General features: G+C 39.0%; 1 protein-coding gene across 2 annotated transcripts; it reads right to left on the minus strand.

Moving 5' to 3' along the window:
- Positions 1 to 2,310: 2,310 nt before the first annotated feature.
- Positions 2,311 to 13,929, minus strand: LOC116714665 (cysteine-rich and transmembrane domain-containing protein 1). 2 transcript variants are annotated; one of them, XM_032555352.1, is made up of 3 exons: positions 13,682 to 13,929; positions 6,484 to 6,793; positions 2,311 to 3,348 (listed from the first exon to the last, which is right to left on the minus strand). In XM_032555352.1, the coding sequence occupies exons 2-3, from the start codon at positions 6,773 to 6,775 to the stop codon at positions 3,245 to 3,247; spliced, it is 396 nt and encodes a 131-aa protein (XP_032411243.1). In that variant the 5' UTR covers positions 6,776 to 6,793; positions 13,682 to 13,929; the 3' UTR covers positions 2,311 to 3,244. The 2 variants fall into 2 exon arrangements, with proteins under 2 accessions (XP_032411243.1, XP_032411246.1); XM_032555355.1 differs by lacking the exon at positions 13,682 to 13,929 and adding an exon at positions 8,058 to 9,119.
- Positions 13,930 to 14,194: the final 265 nt, after the last annotated feature.

Here is a 14,194-nt window from a genome sequence, read left to right on the forward strand (position 1 = left end):
ATTAAATAAATGCTTCTAGTGGGTAGCGTATATATGCTAAAGCCAGGAGAAACGCTTCTAGTCACAACATATACTGTTTACTACGGTGGCCGACAGGTGCAAATGCGCAGCAAAAGAGAAACATGCAAACAAAACAAAAAAACACGCGCACAAATTAAATGCGGCAAGCAAAAAGAGAGACGCAAACACCCCCGAATGAAATGCAGCAAACAAAAAGAGAGACGCAAACACCCCCGAATGAAATGCAGCAAACAAAAAGAGAGACGCAAACACCCCCGAATGAAATGCAGCAAACAAAAAGAGAGACGCAAACACCCCCGAATGAAATGCAGCAAACAAAAAGAGAGACGCAAACACCCCCGAATGAAATGCAGCAAACAAAAAGTGTTGAAAACGGAAGTGCTCCAGACCACTAGGGGGAGTCAAAGAAAATAGTACTCATTTCTATGGGACCAGATGCAAGATTCAGAGAAAGAAATTTGAAAGAAAGTAAAGGTATCTCTCTGAATCTTGCATCTGGAAAGTGTGATTATTGTGAGAAGTCTGAAACAATAGAGCATGTTATTTTAGAGTGTTGTAAGTATGAAGAAGAGAGAAGATGCATGCTGAGAGAGTGTGTAGGTATTAAAGAAAGGTTTAATTTAATAGAATTTTTGAGGAGAGATTTCGGGAGTAGACATATTCAAATAATTATTCGGTATCTTAAAAAAACAAAGCTATTTCATAGGATATGAGTAGAGCAAGTTGGGTGTGAGTGTGTAAAGAATATCAAAGAGGGGTATATAAAGCTATAAGCAAGTTGGATAATATAAGCAGGTGTGTATGTGTGGGGGTATGTTTAATCAGGAGTTAATGGAGGGAAAAGGTAGAAAGTGAAAGTTTATAGACCATCTCGAACCACACTCCATACTGGTAAGTGGCGGTAATGCTACTGTAAGTTTGTTGCCAACCGCCAATAAATACCAAGAAGAAGAAGAAGAAGAAGAATCTTGCATCTGGTCCCATAGAAATGAATACTATTTTCTTTGACTCCCCCTAGTGGTCTGGAGCACTTCCGTTTTCAACACTTTTTGTTTGCTGCATTTCATTCGGGGGTGTTTGCGTCTCTCTTTTTGTTTGCTGCATTTCATTCGGGGGTGTTTGCGTCTCTCTTTTTGCTTGCCGCATTTAATTTGTGCGCGTGTTTTTTTTTTTGTTTGCATGTTTCTCTTTTGCTGCGCATTTGCACCTGTCGGCCACCGTAGTTTACTGTATCCTGACTTGTTCTCCAACAGGTTCAGCAGAAAGAAAATAACATTAATACAATGAAGCTGGTGTACAGACAAGAAGTCTCACTTAAACATAAACCGTAAACGTGTGTCTGTATCTGGCATTTTTAGATAAAACGTTGATGCGCACACATAAAAGTAAATCTTTTCCCAAAAAAAGTTACTCAATATATCTAGGGACTATCCAGTCTGCTTTGTTCTAAACTTTTCCAATATAATTCTGAGGATGTTTAAAGTCGGCACACACTCTTGCAGTCTGTATTTTTTTTTGTCAGGATGGTCCCTTAATTTAGCTCCATCCATCTTCCCATTAACTTTGACCAGCTTTCCTGTCCTTGCTGAAGAATTTCCACAGCATGATGATGAGTTTTACACTCTGTTAATCTATTGTGTCAAGCTTCAGTTACCCAGAGACGTGACAAAAACACACACACCTTTTATTTACAGCAAAACTGGTTCTGAATAAGCGACAGGGACTTTCGGAAGATAAGATACTTAGTGTTGTACGTAACGTTTTAAAAAGATATATTTTAAAGAAAAAAAAATTTTGTGCAAATTTCATCCTAAAAATCAAAAAAAGGTGCAGCTGAATCAAACGGTTGTAGCTGCAGGCCAGATTTCCTGCATTAAGGAATTGTGGTCAGGGGCCAAACAAAATCAAAGTGCTGCAAAAGGCCTTTGAGGTAACCCTAAAGAAAATGAGTTATCATGACTGGCCAACTCTACACAGGAATGGTTCACCTGACTAAACCTCCTTCTATTGCAATTTATCAGTCCAAACCTGAACCCTCAAATTAAAGATTTGATTTTTCTAGATACCTATGCATCTACAGTAAAATAATTTATTCTTAATGCTTTTGAATTTTTTTTTACCAGATGTATTAAGTGTGACCAGGAAGTGCACGCCGAACATAAGCTCAACATTTCCAGGTTTCTACAGCTGGTATTGATCTATAGTCTCTGCCCAGCTTGCTTCTTGCACACTCCACTTACATCCATACATATTGCTGCAATCCACCCAATAATTGGAAACGACAAAGTCTTTAATTATAGCAATAAATTATTTTAATGAAAGAATCTCATCCAAAGCAAAAAAAACAAAAAGGCATCCACAGACTAATAGAGTTTCTTCTGTTGAGCAAGTACAGTTGTTTTGTTTTTTTTAACGATATTTCCAGATATATTTCCAAGGTCCAAATGACAAATAATATTAGAATATTTTTTCATAATAATAAAAGCACAACATTACATTGCAGCCATTAAAAAGTTAACAGGCATCCAACGAAAAATTACCTTTGTGTTTAAAAATGCATTTCACTTACTTTCACAAAAGCCCAAAAAAAAAAGAAAGTTAAAATAAAACTGATACATTTCAAGCTTCTAAACATCAATCCTCCCGTAGCTCATTAGCAGCCAGGGTCTGGGTGAAATTTGGGAGCAGAGCCCCATGATGGGAGAGTAGTCCTTTGTTTGCTAATGTAGCTGAGGAGTAGTGACGAAGGGGAAGGGGTCAGGGTTCAACAGGCAGGCAGGCAGGATTTCTTTCTTGCAGAGGTAATCATTGTAAAGTGCCAAAGAGCATCACACTAGATACGCCTGAGATCCGTGTATACTGAAGGAACAAGCACGTACAATGTGCATCTTTCTCAATGTGTGTGTGTGAAGGTTGTGTGTAGGTGCGCAATTTTAAAAAAACAAGAGCCTCAGATACATGTTGGTGTTAAGAAGCTCCGTTACAGACCGCTACAAGGCAAGTTCTGGACAAGTCGACGAGAGCCCAGGACTTCACATTGAGCGGAAAGACTTCCCTATGAGACTGGAGCTGTTGTTTATTGAGAAATATTAGAGACGATGAGGTGAGGGGGAAGAGGTGAGACGGAGCCAGGTTTTAAGGCAGAAGAAGAAGAAAGGAGGAAAGGTTGATGAGGTTTTCGGCTTACAGGAGACTAATAAGGCCGAGTAAATGAAGGAGGACGTTATGTCAGCATGTCCCAGAGGCAGCAGCAGCACAGCGCCGTCCAGCAGGCAGTCAGGCAGGTGTCCGCTGAGTTGTCCCTTCTCCTGTCCTCCACCACATACACTGGGAGGGAAAGATACGCGGAAGGTAAGAGACGATAAGGAAGGGCAAAGGAAATCGAGAATGCAATTGGTGATTTATTTTTATTTCCCCATTCCTCCCAAAAAATAGCAGAAAACCAGAGATATTTCCAAGAATTACTCTGTCAGGACTCGGGCAGCGAGTTCAAGGGTAACCAGGGCCGATATGATTTCCTCTAATTACATTCCTCAAAGGAGGCACATCTCCATGGCAATACCATAGCAGCTGAGATTCACAATCCAGCAGGAGCAGAGTACTCTTTGTACCTCTGGCCGTATATAATGAGTTTTCAGCATAAAACAGTAAAACTTTACTTTACTCCACATGTACAGCAGAGGCTTTCCGTCTCATCTAGTCAACAGTTTTTAATCAGAAACATTAGAGGAGACTATTAGACATGTATGAAGTTAACAGATGTTCCCAACAGGGAACTAAATAAAATCCAACACAGGTGCTGAATAAATGCATCTCCCCGTCCTTGTTTGTGCGATTAATCATTTATGTAGAGCCAAACAGTCATCCAGCCTTTAACAGCCTGATCCACCTCAGGTCAGACCGTAAACAGAAAGCGGCTCTGATAACGACGCAACGATCTGATTAGTGCCAGGCCAATATTTAACAACTCCTGTCTTGAACTAAATGTCTCACAGCGAGAAGCCTGATCAACCAGAGAATGCTTATCTTGACTTAACTGCATACGCAGTTACACCCCCACTTCCTTTTATAAAACGTCTCACTGTTAATTATGCTCTCTGTTCTCTATGGGATATTTTACGTTGAACTTTATGTTTCACATATTGTTCTAACACTGGGGAACTACCGATGAATTAACTTACCTTGATTCTAAACTCAAGCATGACTACACACGGAGGATCCCCGACTACCTGAACTCTGTGAGCAGTTTAAACGTTTTGGTGGAGCTGAAACAGTTATTCATAGACGATCCATAAACTGTATAATTAAATGTACCTTTGAGATTTTTCTTTTTCTGTTTTGCATTTATAAAAAAAAAATAAAAAAAAGTATTGGAGCTCCAAACAGCTAAATGAAACAATTTGTTCCATTGTTTAACAATGCTTTACCCTTCTGCGACAGATTAAATTTAATGAAGTGAGACTGTAGGAATAAATAGAGTTCAACATTAAGCTGAAGGTTAATAATAAGCTCCTGAAATGGCGTTCCCAAAGCTCTGACATCAAACCTATTAAAATTCAGCGGACTATGTCTAAAAGCCAGGTGTAAGCAATTAAACACACCGGCTGAGAAAAACCTAAAACTGTCTGCCATGAAAAGCGATCCATGTCCAGTCAGAATGATGTCAGAAGTCTGCTGATGGCTACAAAAATCACACAATCAAGGTGAGTTTGACCTGAATGACACTAGTGGGGATTTGTGTACCGTATTTTCCAGACTATAAGCCGCACGTTTTAAATTTCCAGATTGGCTGGTCATACGACAGGTGTGACTTATTTGTCTTTTAACTTTTCATGACAAATTTTTTGACTTATGCAACTTGAAGTCTGGAAAATATGGTATATATTTGGGCCCGTTTGATCATGTGTGGATTAGAGAAAATCCACCAATAAACTGATTCTTAAGGAGCTTTTAAGCTCTTTAGCAGAGAGTAGAGATATAATTGGAAAAAAAAACATTAAATCTGAATTGTTGACCTGATTTTTATGCTTAGATACAGAAGTTAATCTATTTTATTGGCTTTATCATTTAATACATACTTGTTTCAGATAGGGGTGCACCCTAGTTTTCTAATTTTACTTTTGACCCACCAATTTCAATTTTGACCAATTCTTTTAAGACACTGTGATAGAGTCGCTACGTTGGCAACAGTGGGGTGATAATTGTCAACTTATTAATTTATCAATTATTTTCAGACCTTTGTGGAAGTAGATGAGATCGGTTCCACATCAGCAGGCCGATTATTGATAGCCCCTTGTTTCAAAGTTACGAGTTTAGAAACACAACATACTACAAAAAGCTGTAATGGGTGACTCGAATAACTAAGGATGTAACTTAAGAAAGAAAGTAAAGTACAACAAATTAACTGCATTTGCTCCAGAAGATTGATGAAATGCTCCAGGAAACGGTTTGAGCCATTTCCTGAAAAATGGTACGAGTAGCTTTTTAAAATATAATTTAGCACCTTCAATTAAGTCCCACCCCACACTGTATGACGGGTAATACAAACAAGTTATCTTTTCTGTGTTCTGCAGACGAGTTGAAACATCCTAGTTCTAATTGTTCATGTTCTTGATCACAATCGCAACGTTTCAATCAAGGATTGTTTTCTTTGTCAAAATTTATGATCTGAAAAATAAAAATCACTGACGAGGCTTAAATACATCTAACACTTTGGCTGTTAGAAGAAAATGGAAAAAATGTGTCTTGTCCAGCTGTATGTCATCATGTGTCACATTTGACATAAGAACCCTCTTTAAAAGGCTCCAGGTTAGGCCTTCTGTCTCTCTGCGTACATGAAAACTAGAAAAGGTGAGCTAGAGGGCGATGCTGTCGTTCTGCCATTAATACGTCTCTGCAGTAGCAACAGGTGCAGTCGCAGGGCCATATTGGTGAGCATATGTAAAATGAGACATGGCATGTGCAACGCTCCATTCGAACTAATAACGCTGTTGTGACTCGGAGGGCTCCGCAGCACCAGCGCTCATTAATGTGGTGCTGCGCAGCCTGTTCGGTGGATAACTAAAGGGAAACAGCGGCAGCCTAATGAAAATGTCCCATTTGCCCAAGAAGGTGCAACAAATGTGGAAAAAGGGCCAACATGCCCTTTAATCACACTAGAGACAAAACGCTAATGTTCCTGGCTGAAACGTACTGCAGGAATGCAATTTAAGTAAAATCATGCAGGAAAAATTAAAGGCTGGTAATATTTAATAGCCTACATTATTAATATGATTTATACATTTTGTTTGTGTCCACTTTACTTTCTCTAAAACAGTCATCTAAGCAATCACAGAGCCTTTAACATGCTAGTCCACTCAGCATCGTGCTTCCTATATCATCAATGGTATCAAATACCTTCTGTAGACTATTACAGTACAAAACATCCCATATACACTATAGCAGTTGTTGCACACCACTCACCTGTGTTTTTTGGGGCTTCCCCATACATGGGTGCAGGAGGGGGTCCACCCTGCCAGGCATACTGTGGCTGGCCTGGATATCCCTGGAATGGGGGCTGTCCTGGGCCAGGATAGGGACCTCCAGGACCAGCGGGGTAGTTAGGGTAGGTTGGGTTGGGCTGGTCCATGTTTACTGGGTATCCCTGTGGAGGATAACCCTGGGGTGGGTAGCCCTGAGGAGGTGGGCCCTGCCCTGGGTAGCCTGGAGCAGAAGGTCCACTGCCTGGGTACGGAGGCGGCTGCTCGAAATTCATCTCTGGGCTGAAGAGTCACTTTTTAAAAATAAGACAAACAAACTTTTTAGACCACATTTAGTACACATTACAACCACAAAATTTGGTGTCTCTTTGGGATTCTATGTGATAGGTTGACACATGCTCGACCTATAAAGTGGAAGGAAAATGATACAAGACTCTCATCATGTTTTGTAAGTAAATGTTTGAAAAGTGATGCTGTTACTGCTGCCCCATTATCCTACAAATTTGTCGAAAGAAGGAAACCACTAGAAGTCCAGTTCAACGTTTACGGTACTCAGAAAACAGGTAACACACCATCCCCATTAAGAAACACAGTAGTGGCGGCAACAGGCTGACTTGAGGCTTTTCTCTGTCCACAATGTGGAAGTTAGTTAGAGTTGGAAACTGCAGAAAACTAAAGACTAGGTCCGGTTCCAGAGGGATTTAGCTGGGGTTGCTGTGGCTTACTGTGGGGTCACATAGTAAACAGGCTTTTTATTTAATAAAATACACAAATAAACATTTATGCAACCTTTCAAGTAAAATAACATTGTTTAATAATACAAGAACAATTACGTAAACAGTGACATGTACATGTGTCACCAGAAAATGCTGAGTAATTACGCTCATATTAGAATAAACATTAGCTCACTGATAGCAGAAATCTACTAATCTCATGTTTCTGACCTCTGACGTCCATTTCTTTAAATGCTAAATCAGACGATGTTGTGAGAAATAAACTGCAAAGGAAACTGTACAGTACTGGCTTCAGGAAACCTTTCGCACGATCCGGTCGGTTAAACACCCCATGCAAAAAGTCAGAAACGCCAGAATGGATTGGACTTGTTTTTAAATATGGCAGGTTTGTAACTGAAATAAACAAACTCGGCATACAAACAGGAATGCAATATCTCTCCCTCAATATGAAACCTGTACATATCCTACTACATCATTATAAAATAAATGTCCATTGCAAAATACTGTAAATAATTCCACTTTAAATTCAATCTGTTATCCAGTTATGAATTTAGTTAGTAATTGAAGGAAGACTTCCTAATCTGACCACAGATACAGAACACAACATCTTGCTGTCTCAGTCTCTTGCAGCATACTATGCCACCTCTGCAACACACTGGCTGAACAGTTATTTCTTAGTATTCTTAAAGGGCCAGCTCACCCATTTAAACTAATGACAAAGCCTGAACAGAAGCAGTATGATGCCTATGCGAGGTGCAAAACATATGTTGGGGTGTGAATGAGAGCAATCCTGAAATGTCTGTAAAAACCCTATCCTTGTTACCTCGCTGGTTTTTCCTCCAACAGACGTTTTCTTTTTCTCGGCAGGTTTTAATTCCTCCTCACCCGAGAACACCCTGAGTCATTGTCCCTGCTGCTGGCCTCTGATCTGATGTCGCCTCCCTTACTTTGCTCTATTGTAACAAAAAAAAGTAACTTCTTTTTCCACATAGTTCTACACAGGAAGGAAACAGGATTGTGTTTATTCCTGGCAGTAAATTACCAGCAAGGGATGTAACGTAGATAAGAAAATTAATAAGCTTGTTACGAAGATTAGCATGACATAACGGCATGGATTAACTGGTAATCATTTAGCTAACATTATTTGAATTCAACAGCATAACTTAATTCAATTCAAAAAGATTATTGATCTGAAGGACAAATTCAATGTTGCAACACGTTAATTCAAAACTCTTCTGAGTGATTGTAGATGTTGAGATGGGGAGGAAAGATCTCCTGTAGCAGTCTGTATTACAGCCAATTTGAAGAAGCCTCTCACTAAAGATTCTGTCTCTTGAAGAGGATGCTAAAGGTTGTCTACAATTTTCTTGATTTTATGTAAAATCCTTCTTTGCATCACCTCCCCTCGCTGGGCCACAGGTGTAAAACAGATGTTAGCATGTGAATGCTCACGTTGCATTTAAAGACGGCTCAGACATAACCACTCCTCGGTGTAGTCTGACTCGGCAGGACCAGGATACGCGAATGGGCGGGCCTGGCCCCCCAGTGGCATGCGGATTGGTGCAGAATCTGCATAAGACTGCGGTTCACATTCCAGCAGCACAATGACCCGAAACGCACAACAAAGAGCAGTCTGGTGCTAGGTTAAAAGAGCCCAGTCAAAGTCAAGACCCAAATCCAATTACAAATCTGTGGCAAGACTTCACATTTTGTTGTACCCACCCAGTAAATATCCAGCCAATCAGACTGTGATTGAGCTATTTGGCAAAGAAGAATGGGCCAACATTTCAGTCTCTGCCTGCTCAGAATTGGTTTTCTTCCACTTCACAAGTAAACACACCTTAGTGTTGGTCTGTGTTTAGGAAAATTCTTTTGATAATTAGTGAAACACTGAGTCAATCAGAGAAATGTGCATTTGTCTTTAGATAATTATTTTGAAAAATCAGATCAGGCAGGAGAGAGAGATAGAGAAGACAGAGGAAGAAGAGGGAAGAATAAGTGAAACTTAAATTCTCCTTCCATGTACACGATGCCTGGTGCCCATCTCTCTCTTGTAGGGAGTTTCTCTTTGTTTCTCCCACTCTGGTTAATTGGTACTTCTACCCCTAAATCAAACTCAGTTCAAAAGAGTTTCGGTTTTGATACAGTCCAGAGATCTCCTCTGAAACTTCCGTTACCAGTTCCATAAGAAAAGCACTTGCTCAGAAACCTTCATTATCAGTTCAGTCTTCCCAGTAAATACGCCAAAGTTTTATTTTCCTAGACACCTGTCGCATCAAATCCCAATAAAATACAACTTTTGCAACTACACTTGTGATATATTAAAACACTGTTTAAAAAATCTGTTAGAACTTCAAGCATTCTTATGCAAGACTTGAGTGACATGATTCCTACCTAGACCTACATTGGGCTGTAAACAATGGGAGTAAAGCAAACACGAGTATCAGCTGTCTCCGTTGCCCTTTCTTCCTGTAGGATTGTTAGGAAACCTCCAGAGACACATTAGGTAATGAATTCTCCTGAGCCCAGATAAGACATCTTACCATTCTCAGGAAGGGACAAAAATGATGAAACCGTTCCCCAGCACAGAAAAAAGTACACATTATGATCACCGACTACCTTTTCTCTGACCAGTTTCCTCCTGCACGGAATGAAAACTCAGCCACATGCAGCAGAGAAAATCCCTGCAGATTGTTTTCACGACTGCAGAAGGCATCTCACAGCTCAGTGGTCAATCACAACTCCACCAGAGATAAGTACCATTAGTTTACGCTTCACAAAGACTTCAGCATAGAAAATGAGGCTGCTGAAATGAACCATATAGAACAGGAGGGACTAAAAAAAAAAAAAAAAAAGAATGTGAAAATAGACGGCCTTCACCGGTTGCACTTTCACACCTCATTTTCCCTCTTCGTTCACACACAAATGTGAGAAGTCCAACTAGATCACACATTTCGCATTACGAGGGCTGTGTGAAACGTTGTGCAAATGAGGGAGAAAACTCATAAACACGATTCCAGGTAAAGGTTTTTAATGTTTAAGCTTTACTTGGCGAGTCCAACAAACACCTGAAGGTTTCTCGTTCCACATGAATGAAAAACCTTTGTTCGAGTGGAACAAAGGTTGAAAGCAAGTAGATTTTTATGGCTAACCGCTAATGGCTTGTGATGAAATAGATCCGAGGACCATCACAAGCCACCATGATGTCCGTACAACAATGTACAACAATAATAACAATGGAAGAAATGGGGGTAGATGGAAATCTGAATCTCTGCCTCTCCTCCTGGGATTTCTTCGTCACATTGTATGTACACTATAAACACCTCCTGGTTATCTTAACCAGTGTCTGTGTCAGGAGTTACATAAATAAAGATAGTGAAAGAAAACCCTTATTTGTGTGTGTGTGTATTTTTCTGCTTTGGAAAAATTAACATTGCTAATATTTAGCTCAAAATACAATTTCTAATTACTTATTACGTATTATCAGCTACTAGTTTTATTGTGGCTGTTGGGAAATATCCCAAGATGATTGGTACAATACATGCTTATCTCTTAAACACGGTACGTCTGTGAAACATGAAGTGATGTAATGGAAAACAGGGTGGCGCTTTATAATCAATGTTTGGAGTAGGTATGGTGTTTATAAGAGGTAAAAGATACAAAAACAAATATTTTAAAAACGATTAAACATCTTTTTTTGATACCAAAATATGTAAATCATCACTGTTGCACTAATAATGCTTAGAGCATTTATAAATTGTCATTTTGACATTGATTGGAGATACACAACCAGAAATTTGGAGTTGACTACCAATCTCTGATCATAGTCAATTCATATTTCTCTATAAAGCTGATATAAAAAGATGTAAGAAGAGCATACAAAATATTCTCTCTAGCCTTTCTGTCTATGAGCATTCATTATATATATATATATATATATATATATATATATATATATATATATATATATATATATATATATATATATATATATATATACATATACAGCCAAGATATATACATATAAGCCAAGAGCTTTTCAAATCTTTCTGTGAGAATAATGTACCAGGTTTTTGCAAAATGACTCAAAACTGGTGTTAGCATTTTATATTAAAAATAAACACATCGTAGCGCTCCCGTCATTACTAGAGCAGCAGCCCATGTCTGTATTCCCAAGAAACAAAGCGCTGGCTCCGAGATTTCCTAAACTCAATCATTCCCAAATCACACAGACAAAGGCTTTCAGTCATTTAAGTTGAAAACTCAAATGGCACTCTTTTTATATGAAACTGCTCTGCGATACATTTAGCCTTTCTATTATTATGTGCTGAAAATCTCGCTCTCTTTGTCAGCCTGAAAAAGCTATGCAGCGTCTCAATGTGTTGCATGAAATACAGTTTTGTTACTGGACATTTCTTACTCTTCTTTCCCCAACATTGATGCAAAAAATAGTTGCATTTTAGTCGTTTCTCAGGAGTAACAACTTCCAACATCAAAAAAATTGTTGAAAGTCTAACAGTGATGGTTAAATAAATAATTGTAACTTTTTACAGGGAGGAATGAAGTCGCTGTCTTCCACCAGTGTCCCAGCTCACGTCTCTACTGCTCACGTCTCTCATTCGCTTGTTTACAGAAGAATGTATAAGTACACATATTATAGCATCATATATGATAAATAAGGTTTTTCATAGATGCATGAATTGATTTCTTGTCAGCTTCATAAAAAAGCTAAACTAAAAGTCAAACGCGAAAGACCGAGAACGATTAGTGATGGACAGATTTATACACTACAAGACGCAATTAATAAAATCAATAAAAGTCTCATCTTGATCGACATTGTCTGCTTTCATTGAAATACTAATATAAATATGAATGTTAGATTCAGACGCATACATCTTTTTGACAGTTATCTTACTCCATACTAGTGCTCCTTGATCCTAATAACAAGCACAAGTCCAGTTGCAACATTTCAGCACCAAAGTGTTGCTGGAAAAAACCTCAAACTGTATCCAAAGAAATTCTCTGATTATTTATTTTTCACACCAGAATGACAGTATTACACACAATTCCTGCTTTCGCTATGCCAACAAGTCAAATGCAGAAAACAAAAGGAAAAACAAAAATACTGGTCGTCTTCTGGTGTTAGATTACAGGCTAAACACTGAGGTGGAGCTTCATTCAAAAGAAAGACCTAATATCTGAAACCAATGAGGATCTGTGCCAACACTAAAGTTTGTCTCTTGGCCCACTGTTTTGTGTCTTACATAAAAATGGTTCAAGTCAAGAATATATGTTGCAAAGGGACTAGAAATTAACTGAACTTATTTTACTGAGCCCATTTAAGTCCAGACTGAGAGCACTAGAGATGGCTTCTTTAATTTATGACTATGTTTAATAATTATTTGTATGACGTTTTAATTGTGTAACTATTTGTAATTGATTTATAACCTTTGCTGCCTCTTGGCCAGCACTCTCTTAAGAAAGATTAAGGAGTTTTTAATCTCAGTGGGACTTTCCTGGTTACAAAAAGGTCAAATAAAATAAGTAAGTAAATTTGGCTAAAAAAAAAAGAAAAAAAGGTTGAATTCATTCAGTACTCTTGACTAAAACAAAGTACTGCTTTTTGTTTGCGTATCTAATCTACGTGACTGGTCTCGTCTTCATTTGCATGGGTGTCACCTGTTATATGTCTTTCCACTCCGAACAGCAGGTGTGTGTAGGTTACCTCAAACCATGTTTTCACAACAGGATCTTGGTGATAAGATCACAAAAAGACACATACACACAGGGAGGAAAGTTCATCTGGGGGATCTATGAAGCCGTCTGGAATAGGCCCAGTCAGCGGCAGTTAAATATAGCCGATACTGTCATCACTGAAACTGATAAACCCAGGTCCATGGTACCCAGGTAAAAGCCGAGGCAATTTCCTTTTACAACAAAGCCAGAGCTTCCCATGAAATAGAGCAGCTACTGTAACTTAGCAGTCCATGTTTTCTTTTCCCAGTCTCCAGGGACATGAAGGCACAAGGTAAGCTGTATTTCAAGACACCCCTTTGGAGCTCATTAGGAGGCATCACCACAGATATTTTTTCACACAAGTGGGTGAGCACATTTCACCATTTGCTCACTCACTATAATTAATCTACTAATAAAACATTTAAGATAAACGAAACCAAGATATATGATATTGTTCTGTTTAGCTGCTTAGCAACACTAATTTGACTGAAAATTGCTAAAAACGCGCTTATATAATGTCTCCATGTTAGCTTTGTTTGTATTTCTAGCTAATAATCATATTTAAGCCCCGTATCAAATATTAAGCTAGCCTGTCAATATTAGACATGCGTAACACGGCACATCCAGGCCATAACCCAGCCCAGAGGTTCAAATTCAAAAGGCTCCTAAACACATAAATATTGAAGTTAACGGAAACAATGAACCGCTTACCTTGATACAAAACGGCTCCGATATTTCTATGAACGCAGTGGTGTTAGCTTAGCAGCAAACTCACTCTCCCGTGCTGTTTTCTTTACTATTTTTACCGCAATGAGCGACCCCCCCTCCTGAAGCCCAGTGCGTACAGCCGTGGCTGGACGTGACGTCATTTAGAAGGGCGTGCCTAACAATAATAGAAAAAAAAAAAGCTCTGAAAGAAAAATCACATGATTGGCGGTTGACACGGCCCTTGGTCACAGCGTCCAATCAAAAACGAGGACGATGACCGAAGGAAAGTCAGGAAGAAGAAACTCCTGTGACTCCTGATCATTTGACTTGATGAAAGATTAAACAGACCCACATCCACAACATCCTGTGGATGACGATGCAAACACCACGGGAGGAAAAAGCTGAGATGAGTGACTAATTTGTGTTAATCAGTAGAAGCTCACTTTCTTGCTTTTGCCTCTGTAGATTTAAATATAAGGGTAATAGAAATTTGGCATCATTCCTTCATTAGTATTT

The sequence above is a fragment of the Xiphophorus hellerii genome, chromosome 23, assembly GCF_003331165.1.
Source record: "Xiphophorus hellerii strain 12219 chromosome 23, Xiphophorus_hellerii-4.1, whole genome shotgun sequence".
NCBI lineage: Eukaryota > Metazoa > Chordata > Actinopteri > Cyprinodontiformes > Poeciliidae > Xiphophorus > Xiphophorus hellerii.

Coding starts and splice junctions, on each gene's coding strand:
- LOC116714665 (XM_032555352.1), bottom strand. CDS start 6,775: ATGAATTTCGAGCAGCCGCCTCCGTACCCAGGCAGTGGACCTTCTGCT. Junction 3,349..6,483: donor GGAAGCCCCAAAAAACACAG/GTGAGTGGTGTG, acceptor TTTCCCTCCCAG/TGTATGTGGTGGAGGACAGG.